Raw genomic sequence first — 21,580 nt, 5'->3', positions numbered from 1 at the left:
GGAAACAGCTGAGCTTCAGAGAGAGCGAAGGAGCGAGAGACTGACTCTCTCAGACCTTTGTGTGAGTGGGCAATTGCTCCCCGTGGGAATAAAGAAGTCAAAGCACTGATTATTCCTGAGTAGGAAATCAATGAATTTTCATCTCTCAGTGGCTCTAAGATTTATTAGCACTTCAGGCGGGAATTGCTGGGAAGAGGGGGAAAAACAAAGATTACAAGCACATTAGCGACGTGCTTTGGTTGATTTTAATTCAGTCCAGAGAGATGAATGTCAGTGCGCTGTGTGTTTTGTTTTACCCAGGATGCCTTGCACAGCCTCTCTCTCTAACAGATCTCCGACAGGCATCCCCACCTACGCATACACAACAGCCAGGAAATGGGGAAGCAGGAAGTTAGACTTTGACGCCCATCCGTGTTTTTTGAAAAAAAGGGTCCACTTGCCAGCATGTTCTGCTCTGTGCAAACGGACGATAACAGAGATTCCTGTGAATCTGAACTGCCGCTCAACAGGGTGAATGGGACGAATCATTTTTGCATTGGACAGACAACCAACCATGTGCTTGGCCTCTCCCCAAGCTACCGAAACAATTGCACCCATGTGCCTGACTCCACTGATCTCCTGCCCTTAAATCTCCTAAAACAAAAGCGATCAAAGATGCTCAGGACTTTGCAAGTTCGGGTTCAAATCTGGGCCACCTATTTGAAAAAAAAAAAAAAGTGCTTGTCAATGTCAATGAGATATTTACTCATCGTGGAGGTATCTCTCGACCACAACTGCACCTACCTTGGTAGACAAAATGAAATCCTTTGGCAGTTGCTTGACCCTTGGCACTGAACTTGATGAGGATTTGATTGGTGGTGGCTAAGGGCAATGATTCACCTAGATAGGGAGAGAGGGAAATAGACGGCAGGCATACACGCATTACAGCATCACCCCGTGAACTGGTTTACTGAGGTCTTTCTACTAAGACCTTCTCAACGTGGGAAACTTCTACGGTATAGGTTTTTCTGAAGCTGGCATGGAGGAGTCTTCTTTACAGAGAGAGCAACTGTTAATTGTACCAAGGGATCAGTGAGAATCTATCTGTAGAAGCACATGACTCTCACAGCTGGGGGTTGCCTTTGGTGGGTTTCTTTTCAGGAAGAAAAAACGCAATTGCGGCTGCAATTTTAAAAAAAATTAATTTCCCTTTTTTTAAAAGACCCGAACTCAAATTCTGGAGGAAAAGGAAAAGGTCAGATGCACATCTTACAAAACCACTGCCATGAGAAGTCTAATCCCTGGTGAAGATTTTCAGAAGCGATGAGCAACGAGGACAAGTTCTCAGCATGTTTTGAAAATCAGGCCCCTCTAAGGTGTCTCAGGCTAGGCTTCCCAAAAATGAAGCACCCCATATCAATGGTCAATATTGAAAAATCTTGGCCTAGACGGATTTCGCCCACTAATGGGGATCTCACACCACACACGCAGCAAGGAAACAGGTTCCTTAAGTACAGCATTGGGGAGATAAAGCCAAACAAGGGATGGGTGGGTCCTGAAAATGAAGGGAAGGCAATGTTCAGTTGGACAATAACACCAGCTACGAGGGGAGAGACACTGCAATCACTTCCTGCAGGGAAGTGTGATTGTGCGTTGGCCAAGAACTGAATCAGCCTCCAGCATCACTTTGCAAACCAGGAAGATGGTCGAAGTTACAGCAGCCTTGCGGGGGCTGCCCATGAAGAGCATAGCAGCCTGGAACTGCTCAGAATCTACCATCGTGCTCTGCATTATGGCCCCTTTCTCCCCTGACCTTGCCACCCCTCCTTTTGCAAGGGCCGGTGAGGGGCTGTGCAAAGGGCAGCCTACGGCTGACTCACGCAATGCCTGCACAGGAGGAATTCTCCCCTGGCTGGCTAAAGGGCTTTCACATCCCCTGTATGCCGCCGCACTGGTGTACATGGTGTTTAATAGAGGGAATTAATCCCTCTCTGTTTCTAAATAGCCATTCCCCAGCATGCAACATTTGGTACGTCCACACTGCAGCCTGAAGTGAGCCTCCCAGCCCAGGTTCATGGTCAAACTGGCACGAGTCTGTGTACCTGAGCTGGGAGGTTCACTCCCAGCTGCAGTGTAGACATACCCATTGGGCCTTGCCCAACTTACCCTAACTGGCTAGCAGTGCTGCCATAGACTCCATAGCCTGGTATCGTTGCTTGTCATTGATCAGTCAGCGCAATGAGATTTTGAGAGGGAAGGCCCCATCGATCGTTACGGGGCGTCCCATCTCTGCCAGCACCGGTGACTCATCCTTACCTGTGTGAGAGCCTGAGAGCGAGCTGAGGAGCCGGGAGAGCTGGTTGGGTCCATCGTGAACTTCTATGACATCATTGAGCGCGGTCTGGAAGAAGGCAAACTGCCCGAAAACCACTGTGAACGGAGAGAATGGAAGCAGTAAGGGCAAGAAGCAGGGAACACACTGCAATTCAGCGAAAGCCAACCCTCAACACTGAGATGCTTCAGCTGGACTGTCTTGAGAACCCCAGAGGAAAGTGCCTGATTGTCAGCCCTCCAGATGGAAATCCCTTATTTATCCATAAAGTGGGCACAACATGGGCAGCAGCAAGCTTCCAAAATGCCGGCTCACCAAGGATTCATAGACCAGAAGGGATCACATTATGGAGAGCCTAGCCTGGCCTCCTACATAAGACAGGCTATATAACATACAGCCTCCATCATGGACCAGAACTCCATGGTGCTAGGTGCTGCCAAAACACAGAACAAAAAGCTGGTCCCTGCCCCAAAACGCTGAGGGTGAGATTTATTTCAAATTAAAAAATTGTGCCCTTAATTAAGAACATAACATAAACACGGCCATACTGAGTCAGACCAAGGGTCCATCTAGCCCAGTCTCCTGTCTTCTGACAGTGGCCAATCGCAGGTGCCCCAGAGGGTATGAACAGAACAGGTCATCATCAAGTGATCCATTCCCAGCTTCTGGCAAACAGAGGCTAAGAACACCATCCCTGCCCAATTCCAGCACCAAGCCCATCTGCCCTGGAAGTGATGAAAAGATATTTGAATTTCCAGTCAGTCCTAGGCACCTCTGCTAAGACTGCCAATGAGGAAGTCACTCTGTGTTCCCCATTTTATTGCTTATTTTGTAAATGCACCCAGATGACCCCAGATCCCATCCCTGGGAAAACGATAATGAGATGATCAGGCCATTTTCCAGTTGGTGTGTGCGGGTTTGACTTATTTTTGTATATTTTTCAAAATACAACTACAGCATTTTCCTCAAGACCCCAAGGCTCTATTTTCCCCCCTGAGCTGTGTATTGGTACGTTGTAAACACCCAGTTACAGATTCACAGACTGTGAGGTCCCTCACTGTGAAATTCATCAACAACCAGGCTGCAATGTTTGTTACTTGCAAATTCAGTTTTACAGCGGGGCTTCCATGCTAGGACATGCGAGGGGGCTGGGCCAGCTCCCTGACACCTGCTGTCTGGAGAATCAGGAAAGGAAAGGAAATGGGATTCCTACAGTATTTGCTACTTGCAGTTTCCCACTCACTTTTAATGAAGCTACTGGAACATGGTGGGTGGGGGAAAGAAACGACTTAGCTGTCATCATGCTGTAGATAGGAAGTCAGGCCACTCATCAAGAAGTTGTGCCTAGGCCACTAGATACTTGACTGATTCAAGCATAAGGATCAGCAAAAGTAGCAACGGTACTTAACAGGGCTGGACGGCACTGTGGAATGGTAACCACTTATGGTGTATTTCACAGCTTGGTCACGGGTCTAAATCCACCTCAAGTCAGTAAAGAGTGAAGGTCATTGCTGTGTGCTAGGTACTGAGGGGAAGAAGTTGGTAGCCCTAATTCAGTCCCAGATAGAACTGAGTGTCCTTATCCCACCCTTGCTGTCTTCAGGGCTATGGGGACTGACTCCACTGTAGATCATTATAACATGGCAGCCTACAGAAGCTTGCCTTGTGGAATAAAATTTACAGGGCTTCACTCTACAGAGCTGTCAGTGCAGCAAGTTTCATGAGCCCTAAGTTCACTTTGAAAAAGAGAAAATATGTTAAACAATATTAATACCCATCCATCTAGCCGTCTCAAGGGTTTCCAAGGTACATATCATGCTGGTATCCAGGCACTGTACAAAATTAAGCAACATCAGAGTCTATAACTAAAATGTTGGTGCATGGATTTAATCTGGCGCTGAAGCACATTTAGGCCCTGATTCAACAAAGTACTTAAGCACGTGAATGCTCCCACCCCTGTTCCGCCCAGCTTGTTTTGCTGAATCAGGGCATAGTGCTGTCGTTATCACAGAATAATCACCAACCCTTCCCCCGCCCACGAGACAGAGTTTTGCTCTAGTCTCAGATTCCAATATTCCAAGCAGTAGCTTTAGCAAAACGAAGGTCACGACAAGCCTACAGGAAAAAAAACATCTCAAAAGGAGCTTTGCACGAGGGAGATAGCTTTTCTCATAAGACGTTATAAATATGGTACAAGTGACTGCACCTCCTCACTGTGCATATTAGAATGGCAGAGAGCATTAGCATTCTCGCTGGGGCAACATTTCTATCTACTGCCTGTGATAGTATTTCACTTGACAGTGGTTGAATTGCAAAGATCAGTTCTAACAGCTGTATGACATTAATATTTACCTTCTAAAGATCCATTCAACAAACACATATTTTCTGAAAGATTTTTAAAGGGCCACCAGATTGATTTTTACTCCTAGGTCTTTCTCTCTCTCTCTCCGTCTCACACACACAGACACACTGATTATTTTAGCACAACATTTAGCATAGATTTGGGCTGAATACATTTGCACTCAGACGTCTTCTGAAGGAGAAGACTGCTGCCACTGCTCCATTGCAAAAGTTAATCACTGTAAATTAAATTTTCACTTTTTTTTTTTCCCTCAAATCAGTAACTCTCAGATTTGGTTGAGCAGCTAAAAAAAAAACTTCACAAAAATGTTGTCATTTTTTGGGGCCATTTTCCATGTATTTTCGAATTAAAAAATTTCCAATATCTCTGTACATGAAATTGAATTTACAGTCAATAGTGCCACTTCTGCCATATTACCCATTCCCCCCCCCCCCAATAATAATACAGTCACACTCAACTGTAGAAAAGAGACTGTGGGGAACATTTTCAGCTGGTATAAACTGACTTATCTCCAGTGGCTTCAACTGAGCATTGCTGATTTATACCAGCTGAGAATCTAGCCCACTGACTGCACGGCATATACCGTAGTCCTTCGGCACGACGACAAAATACAGGCAGATTTGTCCACTGGTGTAATTCCGAGGGTAATTTGGAGACAGAACTACTCCATCTGATCCAGTGTACTGACCACCACACGGTGCTGAAAGAGAAAGTCAGGAAGAAATCACTGGAGCAGCTGTCATTCAAGCCCTGGCTTCAAGCATTACCCATTTTCTCCACTGCTTCAAAATACATCCAGCCATGTGCTTATGATTCTGTGCAGGGCCGGCTGCCCAAGTCTGTGATCAATTCTACATTTCAGGTGGAGCAGCACTCACTGCAAGTTCTTATTAATAACAATACCGCTTATCCTAACTCGAGTTCATGCTTGCTTCACGTTAAATTACCACCACCATACCAGGAACTGGGTGGATGTCGAGTACAGTATGTAGCCTAATGTGTGATCTCCAGCTCTATCCATTTGATTCTAAAGCACAGGAGTTGGAGGGTTGGGTTCTTAATCTTTTCATTGTTTCTCAGCAACAGGAGACTGGCTCAGGGACCAACGCAGCACTCCCCATCCGAACATTTTCAAACCATCCATTTCTCCTGTCCGCACCCATGTTCGAGCCTCATATTTGTCTCTTGTCCAGCTCCCATTAGCAAACAGAGCTGGTCGGAAACATTTAATCAAAATAATTTTCTGATGAAAAACAGGAAAAACTTATGAGAAAAAACATTTTCCTGTTTTCTTACCAGCTCCCACCCTGGCTCAGGAAATCAATTAAGCACGTGCTTAGGTACCTTCCTAAATGAGAATAGATTTCAGCACAGGCTTAAGTGGCTTCCGGAATCAGACGCTGTCTTAGGATTGCAGAATTTGTCCTGCTGGATGCGATAATCGGTTTATTCCAATACCCTGTCTTTGTCAGATGCTTCCCAAGAAGGGGTAAGAAGCCTCATAATGGACAACTACGAAGTAATTTGCATACAGAGTAAGTTTCTTTCTGACCTCAGACAGTGAGAGCTTTCATTTTTCATTCAACATTTTGTACAGGAATAAAAGCTTCCCCTCACCCCCATCAAGCTCTCTATGAAAGGGACACCTGTGCATCTGAATGGTTTGTAGCATAAAGAGGCTCAGCAGCCAGCATGGACATTTCGGAGCCGGCTCCTTGCTCACCCGGCCAGCCTTACCTGTGCATGTTGGCCGAGGTTTGTTCCATGCGGGTTTCCCATCCCCTCCCATTATGCATGTCAGGGTGGAGACTCCTTCGATCTCATAGCCACCATCGCAGTAGTAGGTAATTGTCGATCCCAGTTTCAGGTCTGTGCCCACTCGGGTGCCATTCTTAACTGACCCGGGATCAAAACAAGACTCCCTGGGATTTTCTGCAAAATAACATTGCAAGGAAGTTTAGTGTGTTGATTTGACTGTTTAAGATGCTCATCCTGCAGGTAAATAGCACGTGGCACCAGCGAATCAGTTACAGCAGGTAACTGGGAGTCAAGACGACTGAGTCCTATTATTAACAGCTGTGCCACTAAGGCTCTGTCTTCACTACAGAATTAGCCTGGGATCCTACCCACGTGTTGCCCCCATCCCCCCATTGTCTGCACACAAAAGCCTCTCACTTGAGTTTAGTGGTACTTTCAAGCTAGCAAAGTTGGGGGTGTGGGTGAGAGCCCTGGTTCTGCTTTCACTCAGGTGGAAACTACCCTCTTTGCAGTGGCTAAATCACTCGAGTGCTGATAGTCCTCCAGTGCCTTCCCACAATCCCCCCCACCCGCCCCAAAGTGCCCAGAAGGACAGACAAGATCTCTGACAATTCACTCAGAAAGAGTCATAGAGCAGCTCATCTTACCGCGGCATGCAAAGAACCACAGGATATGCCACCAAGAGCCCTAGCAACACACATGGGGAAGGGCAGCACCAGTGAGGACCCACTAGCTTGAGTACGGGCTTTGCAGCATGGCTGCTCACACCTGGGCTAGCTAACTCAGATGCCAGTCACCTGGGCTAACTCTGCAGTGAAGATAAACTTTCACTCACTGGGTGTCTTTGGGAACATCACTTAGCCGCTCTATGACTCAGTTTTCCCATCTTTAAAATGGGAGAATAATATCACAAAGGATTTTGTGAGCCTTATTTACTATTTGTAAAGAGCTTTTAGATCTTCAGATGAAGAGCGTTTATTACATGCAAGCTCTGGAAATGGTGTGGTCTTGCTGATATTACAGGCCATTTTTTATAGGCCCTCAACTGGGTCTCTAATTTTGCACAGACATTCCGCTGTGGGCACCACAAACCATAGTCATGGAGTTAGACACTCAGGGCAAAATTTTCAAAAGTCTCTAAGTGACTTAAGTGCTTAGGCACTTAGAGAAATCCCAATGAAAGTCAATAGGAGTTACGCCCCTAAATCACTTGGGCACTGTTGAAGATTTCTCCCAAGTCCTATAGTGTGTCTCTACAAGTAAGCCTGGACATAAAATGATGGACGATATTAAAAACATGTCTCTGAAACCATCCCTAAGCAACTATGCTCTTCCACACAACAGGTAGATACCAATTTCAAAACCAGCTTTTCTGATCTGGGATTCCGCTTTAGCCCATTATAACAGATGAGGGTCATCGCAAGATTTGGATCCAGATCCATGCCCGGATTTCAAACACATTCTCACACACGGAGGAATCTGGGGATATTCAGATCCCAGATTTTGGTCCAGACCCACCTCTAAATTACCGGAGAAAGCTCAGAGTGGTGGAGGAGGAGGGGAAATAGTGATGGGGCAAGTATTTACCGGTACCAAATCGGGCACAAAGGAAGAGCTTTTATTTCAGTAGCTGCACACATGCTTTGCTGAACTGGAGACAGAATGCAATGAACTTTGCAAACCAGAGCATGTAATTGCACGTGCGGCCTGCGAAGTAAGGGATCTATTCCCTTAATATAGTTTGGATGCACTACATCTATCCACAGTATCTCTCAGGCACCTATCAGTCTAGCATCTAACAGCTTAGTACTCTTATCCACAGTGGTATACAGGGCCATGTGCTAGCTGGTTTTTTATCCCGATTACTGCAGAGTGACTACGTGCAATTAGACAAAATGAAGACATTTTTCATTCTCTTTCCCATGCTCCGCAGAGTTAAAGTCCCCATTTATATATGAAAATTCCAGTAAAGATTGCAGATCTGTCAGGCTGTGCATATTTTTCTTCTGCTTCAGAGGGACTTTTTTTAATGAAATATAATTAGATGCCTTGATTATTCCTGTGCTTTTGTCATTGAGAAACTGCTGATTAAAGCTCAGGGCCTTTTGGTGAACAGTGGGGTCTGTGAACAATCACAATTGCCTAAGCATTATATCGTGCCGTTTTAATTTTGTTTGAAAGAAAAAAGACTCAACCCATTCCCATCGGGCCCTGCCCTGGCTTCGTTGTTTGTAGAGAAAAGCAGGATTAGCTTTGTGGTCTCCTTCTTGTGACAGCTGTGCGATTAGACAGCGGCTCAGGTAGGCAGAGAACAAAGAGTTTGAAGTGCTTCTATTAGGGATAGTTGAACTGGGCCACAAGAGGTAAAACCTCTCTTCTTCTCTACAGGGAAGCACTGTCTAGTGGTCAACGCACAGGATGAGGAGACAGAACTCCAGGGTTCTTTTCCTGGCTCCGCCACTGGCTTGCTGCATGACCTTGGCCACCTCACTGCTCCTCTCTGCAACTTTATTTTCTTAACTGTAAAATGGGAAAATGCAATTTAATTGCCTTCTGGAGGTGTGTGTGCTGTGAGGCATAATTAGCCATCTGTTTGTAAAGGGCCTTGATGCTCAGACATAAGGTGGCAGAATAGTTCTGTTCTCAGAAGATATAAAGAACTGTTTTTATTCCATCATTTCATGCAGTTCCAGCCTGAGCAGAAGCTGGATGCAATAAAGAGACATTAGCCATGCCGAATAGGAAGAGACCAGGCCTGGAGGTCTCATTTCACCCATGGCAATGGAGAGCATGACCACCAGGCTATGCAGTCAGACAAGGAGCTGCCATTTTGTCTTCTTTAACCCTCACTCTTTGGATAATGACCACTGCTGCTCAGCCAGTCTATAATAGTGAGCAGGAAGCATTCAACAATACTAAGGTTCTTCTGTATAATGTTGGGATGGTGCCAAATTATTATGAATTACTGTGGCCGACATGCATAAGTGTGGTAAGCATGAGTTTGGTATGGCTTGGTACGTCTGAATTTGCTAGAGGATTCTGGGAGCAGGATTCTCTTAGCATCAGACAGTTGGTGTGGAAATTTACTGAGAATACTGAAATTGCACTTGAATGGTTAATAAAGGCTCTATCTGTGCGTGTGTTTCATCATGAGATTTTGAAACCTGTCAGCCGATTGACCAGCTCACAAAGTAAAGAAAAAGCAAAAACAGGCCATCAGTGAGCTTGGTACAGTTGACTCGGGTCAAAATAACCCCTTCTGGAGAACACCGCACTAGGAGCTCAAGTGAATGATTGATGAGAGGGGAAACGTTCATTGAGCTTTGGTCTGTGCCTGTTTTGCAGTCCCCTTCTAAAAGATTAATTAAAGAAAACCAGTAATGAAATGCCCACAGGGCATATTTCTGGGATATGTGACGCCTGTGAGAACAAAAGGTATAAATGCTAAGCAGAGTACATTAGTTAGTTAGTTCCCCAACTGACATCTAAAGAGGTCTGTGATGCTAAAAGACAGAGGGTCAGGGTAGCCGAGACCCTGCTACGAGAGACTTGTGTAGGACTTTTGAATCAGAAGGCCTTGGGGTAACCAGGACCCTGCATCGGGGGACATTTGACAGACCAAGTACCTGAGGTGGGAAAAGAAGAAAAGAAAAGAAGTCTCCCTCTGGGACTGGTAGCTATACCTGCTTTGTTTGCCAATCAGGATACTGTGTAGGGCCAACACAGTTACTGAGGGTTTATCCTTGGGGAATTGAGGCTTATTAGGGAGACGTGTATTCTATAACCTTTACTGCTTGTGTAACTCTTTCTCAGATAAACTACTGTGCATTAAGTATATTGAATCCGAATTTTCACTGGTACCGGTAACAGTCCGCCCAGCTGTGGGCCATTAAAGATCCGTTTTAACACATACCGCTCAAGAAACACTTGCAGGGCTGAGCGCAGCAACCTCAGCTAGAGCTGAGGCCAAAAACTGGGCCCAGACCTCATCGCTAGAACCAGTGCCAGACATTGGGGTCGAGATCAGAAGCCGAGCACCCCCTTGCACATCGGCAGTGCGCCGGTGGCTCCATCGGCCTGGGAGTGAGGGGCCCCAGGCAGTGCCCGAATTTGCGTCTTGTGCTCTGAACAAGGCAGCAGTGCTGCCACCTGGCAAAGCCAACCCAAGTTCATCACTGCTCAGGAGACATTTGCAAAAGTAAACGTTGCACGTGCTTTTCCAAATTGTTTCTCAGTTCTGCTGGCCTTGATGCCGCTGAAAGGCTAGCATTCGTTTTTGGCCTCTTCCCTAACAAGGCTGCACCCGACAGCGTTCCTCATGGCCACGTTATGCCTTTCTTGTGATTCTGAACCATTTCCCTGCATTTCATCTCACATGTTGATGTCGCCTCAACCTGCCAATCAGCCTCCCACCCAGCCGTCAGGTGCCTTAGCCATACGCTTGATCTCAGTCTCTGCTCTCGCTTTGAAAAATCATGACTTTCCATGCTCCAGTCACTCTGCTGACGGGGGCTGGCGGCTGATTGCTGAAGTGTCCCCGTGCACCTCTTTCGTTTTCTTCCTTCTTGGCTGTTTTTCTTTTCCCTGGAGAGTCCATGCCTCTAGGGACAGTATGTACCTTAGCCAGGTGTGCAGAAGATTCCCCTTGGCATGCCGATAATACCCCCCGCCCCAATCCACCACCTCCTTCATTGGCAAGTCTCTGTGACAGCAGCCAGCGCTGACCTATGAATGTGTTCACAGAGCAAAATGGCAGGACTTTCTCCAGTTTAAAGAGGAGTTTGGTCCAGTGATGGCCGCAGAGGAGCAGGAGTCAGGACTCCTGGGTTGGATACCCAGCACCACCACCAGACTCATCATGTGATCACGGGCAAGTCTTAATCTCTCTGTCCGTTGATTTGCCCGTCTGCAAAATGAGTGTCGTACCTCCACAAATTCCACGTCTGTGAAGGAAGCGGCGATTGGTTCAAAACAGTGACTGAAAAGCATTTGACATCTTGCACAAAGAGTCTGGGTGTCTCATTCCAGTTCCAAAGGGACAGCCGTCCACATCTCTCTCTCACACACAGATAACTGTTCACAACCAAAACTGGCCCTCTGCCTAGCCAACGTGGCACTAAGAGCAAAGAATGAATGAGCCAAATGGGGCACGGATATAAACCCGTCCTCTGACACCTAGAGGCAGTCCTTCCCGGCCACAGACTGGACATGCTGGTGGGACACTGTGAAGGAAACTTCTGCAGCAGCTGTCTACATTGCATCTGCTCTGCAGACAGAGGACAGTAGCTTCTAAGGCTGTTGATACGGGGCTCTTCATGACCACTAAATCCCCAGACAACGCTTTGAGAAGTTGCAGAAAAGAAAATAATCAGCATGAAGTATCATTTAGCAAGAAAAAAATAAATTAAGTCCGAGTGTTACCACGCTGGGCTCCTCGGTTCCACATATAGCCCTCGCTGCTCAACTAGAGACATTGGGGGGGTGCCACTTCTCCAGTGACAATGCCAATGCTGCCTTGAAAGAAGCACGGCCTCCAGTCCTTTGACACGGCAAGGTCACAAGACACAAAAAAGCCGGGTGCCTTTACAATGCACATACCCGTATTTCCAAGTGCAATACAATGAATCATTCTTAGGGGCCGTTTGAACCATTCCCCCTCTTTGGGTCTCTCTGAATGCTAAACACGACTGGATGTTCTACACCACGTCCTGCCGTATATTTCTAAGAGTGCTGAAGCTCCGTGGGAATTTCCATCTTCAAAAAGGGAACACAGGAATTGTTGAAAGAATCGCCCTGTGTGTTATTTATAAGCCTGGTATGGGCAAAGCCGCTTTGATCAAGTAATAACTGACTCGCAGTGGATGGTTTGTGGAAGGGTGAAAAATAAACAGCTGTGCCTCATTTGTTTTTGGTTCCATGCCTCTTCACTTCCAGATTCCAGCCAGGAACAAGAATGGGAAGCATTCAAAGAGTGCGAGAAATGTCGTGAAATGTCTAACCGTGACATTCTATCATGCCTCCTGTACCAAAGAGGTCTGGATAAATCTGGATAAGCATTTAGGGTCAGATGCTGTGCTGAGCTTCCAGGAGGTATAGCCCAGGGGGAGGAGGAGGCAAATGCAACTTTAATCTACCTTTGTGTTAAGTTCCTGGCATAATTTAGCCAGCTCTAGGGGCTGCTCTAAGTTATGTCAGCTTCCCCAAACCTGCCTATACCCTGCAGCGCACAAGCCAGAATTGCTGCGGCAGGAACATGTGCTACAGCCCAGCCTCTCCTGTCTCCAACTCCACCCCTGTGCTTTTCCCTGAGCTAGGGATGCAGTGAGGGGGGCGGAGGAAAAGGAACCTGTGTAGGACTGTCTATAGTAACCCAACAAAGTGCCCTCCCTCGGAGATTTTTCCTCCACCCCCTTGCAGGATGTTTATATCCCTTATATCCTGCCAGAGCTACATATAGAGGCAGAATCCCTCCACCGAATTTTGGGGCACCCCTCTGCACTAAATCTGAACAGCTTTAGGACTGATTTCAGCAGGGATTTGTTTATCTAAATTTCCCATTCGGAATGCCCCTTTTCCCTCCCCCGTTATCCCGAAGAGCATCGTTGTCCTCCAATATTTGTGTGTTCACCTGAGACCTACAAATAATGCATGCACTTCATTTTGGGTGCCACAAGCCATCATATGTTCTATACAAGCAAGATATGACAAGCTGGCAGTTTGTTCATTTTAGTTACTAGAATTACTGGGTAATGCTCAATGATTCCAACAGCCCTTCATAGTGTCACTGCAAACGAGTGTCTTCTCGCTTAGGGATTCATTTTAAATGCTGCTTGAAACTTAAATCCACTCATCATGGGCATGTTTTTCCATAGATTAACTTTCTCTCTTCCTGATGGACAATGATATAGCTTTAAGTCCTTTCTTATTCTTCTTGATGCTGCATTTAAGCTATCGTTATAGAAGAGCTAACCAATATAGATAAAGAAAGAATGGATCTCAGCCAGTGCCCAGACTGCAAATCAAACCTCTCCTGAGGTTCAGGAAAATGGAGTTACTTCCCCAAAATCCCAGTTTAGCACTTCCTGGTCCCAGCTGGGATGCAAAGTAAAAAATGCCACTGGGGTACAAAGCAGAAAGATTTGACGGCAGGCTGGCTATCTGGAGGGACTGCGCTCATGTGATCACCAAAGGCTCAGGAGGTTTGGAAAATTCAGATAAGCATCAAAGCATCCAAACTACTGGAGTGCTTACTAAAACCCAGTGCAACCTCGGATCCTTTTGAGGTTCAGCAACGGCTTGAATGAACCAGTGTCTTTCTTCAGTCCTCCAGAGAAGTCATCATAATGCTGAATCTGGGACAAAAGCCCTTTGCAAGTCAACAGCTTGTGATGCCATCTCTACCAGAGTGTGACTTCAGAGCAGGGTCTTGATGAACAAGCAGAGACACAGGGTAAATTTTAGCATTTGGAGGAAAAAGACCTAACAAATAGCAATAAGAATTTTTTTTTTTGCAATTTTTTTTATGTAAGGGGTTTCTCCTCCACAGCAGTGTGGTTTTCAAGAGCATCCTGGGTGCACCCAGGATGTTGAGCTCTTCTGAAAATCTGGCCCCAATTCTGGGTGCTGAGCACTGGAAAATCCTGCTATGGGTTCTTTGGAAATTTAGGCTCCACATGCATAAGCACAAGCTAAAAATGTAGTCAGCTGAATGGGGAATACAGGGACGCTGGGTCCTGTGTTAATGAGAACAAGTCACTCCTGTCTCGTAGCAAAAGTGAGAGTGGGGAATGGGGAGTGTATAGCAAGATGCACATTAACAGGATGATGGTTGCTTTTAAAGCGGTCTCCTCAACCATGCTGATTCTGTCCCCTAGGCCCTGCCTACGCACAAAAGTTGTGCCGTTTTAAGTACACTGGTATGGTGAAAGCAGTACCAACCCCAGCGTGGAAGCAGTTACACCCGTATAAAGTGATTAGACCAGTATAGCTTGTTCCTGTGTAAGAGAAGGGGAGTAAACTATACAGGCAATACGTTACAGACGTCTGCTGCCATAGGTGTATTGATCAGGGATGTAAAGCAAAACAGAGTGAATAATGGATTTTTCAGTTTGGGGACAGAAATGAAAAATCTGGGGTGGGGAGGGAATGTATTTTGATTTTTGATTTGCTGAAACAATTTTTTTTTAAAATTTTTCAGCAACTCAAAAAATGACAGGAAAAAAGGAGTGCACCAAAACTTTTCCATTTACTAAAATATATATATATATATATATAGAGAGAGAGAGAGAGAGAGAGAGAGAGAGAGAGAGAGAGAGAGAGAGAGAGAGAGAGAGAGAGAGAGAGAGAGAGAGAGAGAGAGAGAGAGTTTTTTGTTTCCGTTCGGCTGTTTTTGAGGTGCTTGTCGCGCCTTTTGGGGTATTCTTGTAAAAAAATTGGCCAAATTTGAATTAGAAACACCATTTTGAAATGAAAAATCAAAACGAAACGTTTCAAAACAAAAAAGTCAAAACATTTCAAAATGGTCACAAGTAAGCAGTTGTACTTTAAACAAAAAATATTTTTTTTCCCTCAGCCAAAGCTTTTTGTTGAATTCTGCCTGAATTTACAAATAGTTTCAGTGCACGAAAAAATGCATTTTTGGAAGAAAAATCTATTTGCCCAAATTATTTTGCCCAGCTCTAGTGTGAAGAGGTGGGATCCCTGACCAGCATAGCTGTGTCATTGAAGTATTCCTAATACAGACACATTGCGTTCCAGCAAAACTGCACTTTTAGCTTGCTTCGCTTGGGGGAGGGAGTGCTGAAATAAACGATACTGGCAAAAGCGCAGTTTGTTGGGATATGCGTATAGCTATGCTAGCAAAGCACTCCTAGTATAGATCTGGCCTAAGATAACTTCATACCTATATGCATCCACATTTTGCTCTCTCCCTGCTGTGCCCAGCACAAGTTCTGGCAGAACCAGAACCAAAACCATGATGTTTCTACATGTTTTTTTTCCTTCCCCTACCCACCGTGAAAGTTGCCCTTTCAGAGCCATCGGTCCCTGAATCAATTTAACATGAAGAGCTGGGGTTGTTTGAAATTCACCTGACGCGTTGTAGCTCAAGGCTAGCAATCTGATCCCAGTCCCCGAGAAGATGTTGGATTTCCAAAAGGGGCTGGTGGATGGTTGTGGCGTCTTTCCCTGCACATTACTGGTGGAGGATTACAAAGTCCCCAGTAATTGGACTGATTCGTCTGTGGCTGATATCGCTGAGAGATGTAGCTTGGGGATGACAGTGAAGTCTGTCTATGGACTGTGGGACTGACCATATGCATTGAGATGTTACAAACAAGCCAGCGTCTTTGAACTGTACTTAGCATTCTGCTCTGGCAATAAGCCCAACGAGATACTTGATTTCTCTTTCATATGCTCTCCTTTTTTTTCCCCTTCTTTTTCTTCTTTCTCCAATTCCCCAAAGTTCCATTTTCTGCAGCTTCTCAAACTCTAATTGCTGTCTCCTTCTAATGCATGGGGAAGTTAATGAGCAAAGTTAAAGCCTCATTCTTTTCTCCCAGCAGTTTCGCTTTGTGGGAAGTATGTAGGCGTGATTAACTCTGTAGGCATGTTTAGGGAAAAAAATAACACTGTACAACAGCCCTAATTTAATGAGGCCACCTTTTGTTCACTATATTTTGGCTGCCAAAAAGGGGGGGAACAGAGACAAAACCAAAGACCTTCATTTATACTAAAAGAATTCTAATTAAAGGCTGGAAATTTTTTAATTTGTTCAATTTTAAGAGCCGCTAATTACTATTGTCTTATTAGTTTATAGCTAGTTACTGGAGATGCGTCCATTCATTCAGGATGAGAAATGGACAGGATTTGCCATGTCTGACTATAATACTACTTAGCTTTTCAGCTGTAGACCTCAAAACATTTTCCCTAGAAATGGGTGCACTAGGCAGAGGGACAGGCCGAAGGTAGAGAGGAAAGGGAGGTTCTGAGGTGGCGTCTGGCGAGAGGTCACTGCAGAGTGAAGAAGTGTCCCCATCCAGGTGCAGACCCCCAAGGACATGGGCCCGGGGAATAGTTTCCCCACAGTGAGCAGTGGAACCCCTAACCCTGGAGGCAGTCTCATCACCCCCATTTTACAGATGGGCACACAGAAAGGGGATGAGATTTGGCCCAGGACATTCGGCAGGTCAGTGGCAGCATTTGTAACCCCATCTAGCACCCTATTCACTAGATCATACTGCTTCCATGTATAGGTTTGGGCCAGCAACTCTAGCATTCTCTCTGATGCATCTGAAAGCGGGCAAGCCTTCCCAATGGTGCACCTCATCTGCATCTGGAGGAGGTGTGTTTGAGGAGTCATTTCTTTTTAGCCCCTACTTCTACCATGTCCTAATTACCCCCTCTGCATAGGCCTGGCTTCCTCTCTCTGTCCCCATCAGCTGCTGGTGAGCAGCGGGGTGCTTTTGGAACTGTAGCTGGGCATGTAAAGCCCACTGGCAGTCTAAGCCCTTTCTTTCCATAGACGCTTGAATCAATACATCCTCCCAGGAATCCATCATTCACAAAATAACAGCCTGGCTTGGACAGGGGACCCGATGACAAAAATGTCCTAGCAGAAGCAAAAAGAACAGGAGGACTTGTGGCACCTTAAAGACTAACAAATTTATTTGAGCGTGGGCTTTCGTGAGCTACAGCTCAAATAAATTGGTTAGTCTCTAAGGTGCCACAAAGTCCTCCTGTTCTTTTTGCGAATACAGACTAACACGGCGGCTCCTCTGAAACCTAGCAGAGGCAGCATCTCAGCTTGAAATTTCACAGGAATGAGCGACCGGGGCAGGACATGTCCTATTATTGCCAATTGTTGCATCCCTGGCAACACCCTTCCACTCCTTGCTCCACCTCTCAAACCATCCACGTGCTCTGCAAGAACTGGGCAGCGAGGTTCTCATTCTTCCGGGCTCTGCACTATACAGAAACATTCCATGATTTCTATACATCATTTCTCTGCCTTTGGCACAGCAGGCTGAGTTTTATATTTTTCCCCCCGAAACTTCAACGAAAATGCAAGCTGGTTGTGATGGAATACTCTGCAATGACAGGCAGGCTGTGGTGGCAAAAAAGAAATCTCATGTCCCTGTGAATTGTGGGAGCCAAGGAGAGGATCCCAAACGCAAATGCATGGCTGTCGCAAGGATCCACTTGACTTGTAGCACTGTCTACATTAGTTTCAGTCATCAGAGAATCATAGAATATCACGGTTGGAAGGGACCTCAGGAGGTCATCTAGTCTAACCCCCTGCTCAAAGCAGGACCAATCCCCAACTAAACCAGGTCCATTCCCATCAGAGAGGGGACGAACCTGAAAAGGCTGGTTTGGTGGGGAGGGATGGTGTTCAGTGCAGAGAACTGGGCAGCAGGAGTATTGTGTACTATTCCCTGTTCTCTCACTGACTCAATGTGAAGCCACTTAGTTTCTCTGTCCCTTCGTTACCCCATCTGTAAAATGGAGATGATCGTACGGAGGGATTCTAAAGTGACAGAGACCGCCTCAGTCGCAGGAGGGAGAGGTGAGGCTAAATCACCATTGGCTGCGAGAGCCTCAGCTGGAAAGCGCCGAAGAGATGCAAAGTGCCACAGGCCCAGTTCACTGCTGCCCTGCACCTCATGCAGTCATCAACACCGCTACTAAGGGAGTGCCACGTGGGTATAAAATGCCATCCTGTCAGAATGGGACCCTTTCACATTCGCTCAGCATGGACGTGAAAAAGTGCACAAAGTGCGGGGCAGGGGCGAATTGGGCCCTATATTTTGACAGAGCTCCTAGAGAATTGATATGGCCATGCTTGTGGTTACGCAAGCTGCCGGAGACATATGTGCAGACCACCACGGACACATATGAGAGTAGTACAATGGTCGTGAGAAGCAATTGCAGCTACCGTGATCCATTCACTGTGAGGGTAGGTCTACAGTACACCCAGGCTCAGCCTGAAGCCTATTCCTATTTGTGATTTAATGGACACCTTGACACAGGGGATTAGGGGAGAGGCTCCATGGAGGATGCTTTTCGCTGAGACATTACATTGAACCGCAAAGATAAATACAAACTGGAAAGGGACTTAGAACAATGGAGGGCCGCATGAGAAGAAAATGGTTTACAAATCAGCTGACAAAAGACAGGATACAGATGGTGCTTTGTTGAACGGGGCATGGTGAAACCAGTAAAACAAGATGGTACAGAGCTAACGTCTGTGCAACATTTCAGATACTTTGGTCTCAGTGTTGAGCTATGATGGGACTGCGGATGCAGATGTTAGGAGTCGCATGAAGAGCATTTGGTGCAAATGTAAGGGTTGATGGGAACTCTCTGAGATAACGAGATGCCAAGTAAACTAAAGAGCAAAGTATATAAGACCATGATTAGGGTGGCCACGATATATGGGTCAGAATGCTGGCCAACAAGGAAGAAAGAAGAACAGCTATGACACAACACTGAAATGAGAACGCTCAGGTGGATGCTGGGTAAGACAAGAACTGATAGGCTGTGCAGTGCCATGGCATGAGTCAGGATGCAAATAGCCCCCATCATGGAAAAGTTGAGGGAGTATCAACTGAGTTGTCTTGGTCATGTGAGCTGATGAGATGGGTGATGGCCAGAGCCAAGACTGGGTAGTCATGGGACAAAGACCATGAGGAAAACCTAGAAAAAGGTGGTTCTAGACACCAGAGGAGGACATGAAGAAAGTCAGCGTCAGCTTAAAAGAGGAAGTTGATAGGAATACTTGGAGATGAAGAACAAGAACCACTGACCCCGACTATTGGGACGCGGCAAAGTCAAAGAAGAAGAAGAATTTTGATGGCAGTTCAGTTACTTCTACGAAGTTTAACCAAACTTTGCCAACCTCTTGGAATTATAAATCTGAGCTGGAAGTCTCAAATGAACAACATTAGATTCACAGAGTTTCTTGTTTCTGATGAGCCTGAAATAACCACTAGAAAAGCCTTCCTGGAATGTTACTGCATTTTTCCTCAGATCCGCATGAGATCCCGATCACCAGACCGCTCAAATGGCCCCACCACGAGAACAATGCATTAAGCCCACAATCCAACACCTATTAGCCCATGTGGCTCTTTGCTCGGGTTCAATCAGACCGTTTGGCTGTGGGCATGACTAGAAGAGGTCTGACAGGGAAAACCCAGAATACCTGAAGGCTAAAGCAGAACAGACGCTTCACTGGTGGGCACCAGTACAAAACCTCACGATGGATAGATGGTCTGGCTCCAAAGAACTTAAGTGACGAGAGAACAGGAAGATGGTTTGTTCAATGTACTTTCCTGGATGCCTTTTTATTTTGCCTCCCCAAATTGAATCCAATTAAGATACTAGTTAATCTTCTGAGAGTCAAATTCTCATCACATCCTACAGCGAATCACATTTGTATGTATGTAAATGAGGGTGTGTACGAGAGAGAGAGAAAATCCAGGTCCTTGTGAAGGCGGCCTAAAAAGGAAACTTGGAAAACTTTCTTTAGCTCTGAATGACCTTCTGGACATGTGTTAGTCTAATGTCTCATGCTGCTATGGGTATGTCTACACTGAAACGACCCCCTCCCCCTGCAAAAAAAACCAACTACACAGCAACGAATCTCAGAGTATGTCTACACAAGGATAAAAACCCTGTTGGTGGCCGGGGTCAGCTGACTCGGGCTCACGGGGCTTAGGCTGCAGGGCTTAAAATCGCTGCATGGACATCTGGGCTCAGACTGGACTCCAAGCTCTGGGGCCTTCCACCCTTGCAAGGTCTCTGAGCTCAGGCTCCAGCCTGAGCCTGAATGTCTACCTAGCAATTTTTCAGCCCTGGAGCCTGAGCCCCATAAGCCTGAGCCAGCTGACCGAGGTCAGCCGGGTTTTTTAATGCCCATGCATGAGACTGGCTGCCGGGTTGTTTTTTGTTTGTTTGTGTAGATTTTGCAGTGTAGATATACCCTCAGACAGTCCCAACACCACACAGCATTTAGACATTTCTTTTTATTCAGCAGCAGCTAGCCTTCCCCCAAATAAATCCACGCTGCCTCTAATCACACCCAGTTTCTCAAGCTTGATCCCTTACTAAACCCTGCCAAATGATTTCTCTCATTCCACCCTCAGCCCTGCCCTCACCCTGCACACTCCAACAATGCTAAGAACAACAGTCTGTTGGGGTGTGCTTTAATTTCAAGTCTCCCTGAATAACTGTGCTGGCTTTGCCACTTCCCAGCCTGGCTTGAAAGCAAAGAATAGCTAAAAAGACCAGCTTAAGACTTTAATCAGTTCTTATACCCCTCGCCTTTAGAGCTGAATCCTCCAGAAGGTGTGTTTTACCCTTGATTCCCTAGAGAAACAAATAAAATACTTTAAAGGCCGTAAAGCCACTGCTTTAATAAGAAAGGACACCTGGCTTGGCAACCGGTTCCCTTTATAAATACACTTTGGGGCCTAAGTTCTTTTGTCTGATATGTTTGTGCCACTCCGATGGGAGCAGTTCATGCATAATGGAGGGTACAATTCATCCAGGGTTTAAAGCCAGATGCTTTCCTGAATCAAGGCCTTAAAAAGGAATCTGCGAATAGCCCTTTAAAAGGTGAGCTGCCGGGGGAGGGAAATTGGATTATAATGCTGGTTTCTTGCTTCCTTCTGATAGCTAAAAGCTACCCCAAACAGCCACCCCTCCTGCCAAGGAATCTGCTGGTTTTTTACATTACAATTTGGGATCTGGTCTGCCCTAGAAAACATGAGGGAATGTAACGTCAACAACCCTGGTCGGCGGCGGGCAGGATCGAACCCGGGGCCTCTGGAGCTTAGCGCATGAGCCTCTACCACATGAGCTAAAAGCTAACTGGCTGTTAGCTAAGGCTGTAGAGAAAAAATATGAATCTCTCTAAGTGGTCTCGGTTCCACTGGATGGGAGAGTGCACCGCACCCAGAAGGCGTGTGGGTTACAGGAAGATCAGAGAACTGGTAGATGTACGGCATCAGAGGCCAAGGAGGTGGATCCTCATTAACTGAGACGGAAGGGCTGGGCTAGATGCTCAGCGGAAGAAATTGGCACATCTCCATTAACCTCAACGGTGCTACACTGATTTACCCCAGCAGCAGAGCTGGCCCTCCGGCTGC

The 21,580-nt window shown here is 46.1% G+C and overlaps 1 protein-coding gene across 2 annotated transcripts in view; it reads right to left on the bottom strand.

Annotated features, from left to right (window-relative positions):
• Nucleotides 1-21,580, bottom strand: part of CSMD2 (CUB and Sushi multiple domains 2) — a 563,293-nt gene that overhangs the window by 115,055 nt on the left and 426,658 nt on the right. For both annotated transcript variants that reach the window (XM_037881906.2, XM_043532277.1), the window contains 4 exons: nucleotides 6,411-6,605; nucleotides 5,257-5,373; nucleotides 2,296-2,409; nucleotides 784-879 (listed from right to left, as the gene is read on the bottom strand). In XM_037881906.2, the coding sequence (XP_037737834.2) occupies nucleotides 784-879; nucleotides 2,296-2,409; nucleotides 5,257-5,373; nucleotides 6,411-6,605 (522 nt within the window). The remainder of the gene's footprint in view (nucleotides 1-783; nucleotides 880-2,295; nucleotides 2,410-5,256; nucleotides 5,374-6,410; nucleotides 6,606-21,580) is intronic.

This window comes from Chelonia mydas, chromosome 19 (genome assembly GCF_015237465.2).
Source record: "Chelonia mydas isolate rCheMyd1 chromosome 19, rCheMyd1.pri.v2, whole genome shotgun sequence".
NCBI classification, from domain to species: Eukaryota; Metazoa; Chordata; order Testudines; family Cheloniidae; genus Chelonia; species Chelonia mydas.
Note: the sequence above shows the minus strand (reverse complement) of the source record. Positions and strands in the feature narration are given on the sequence as shown.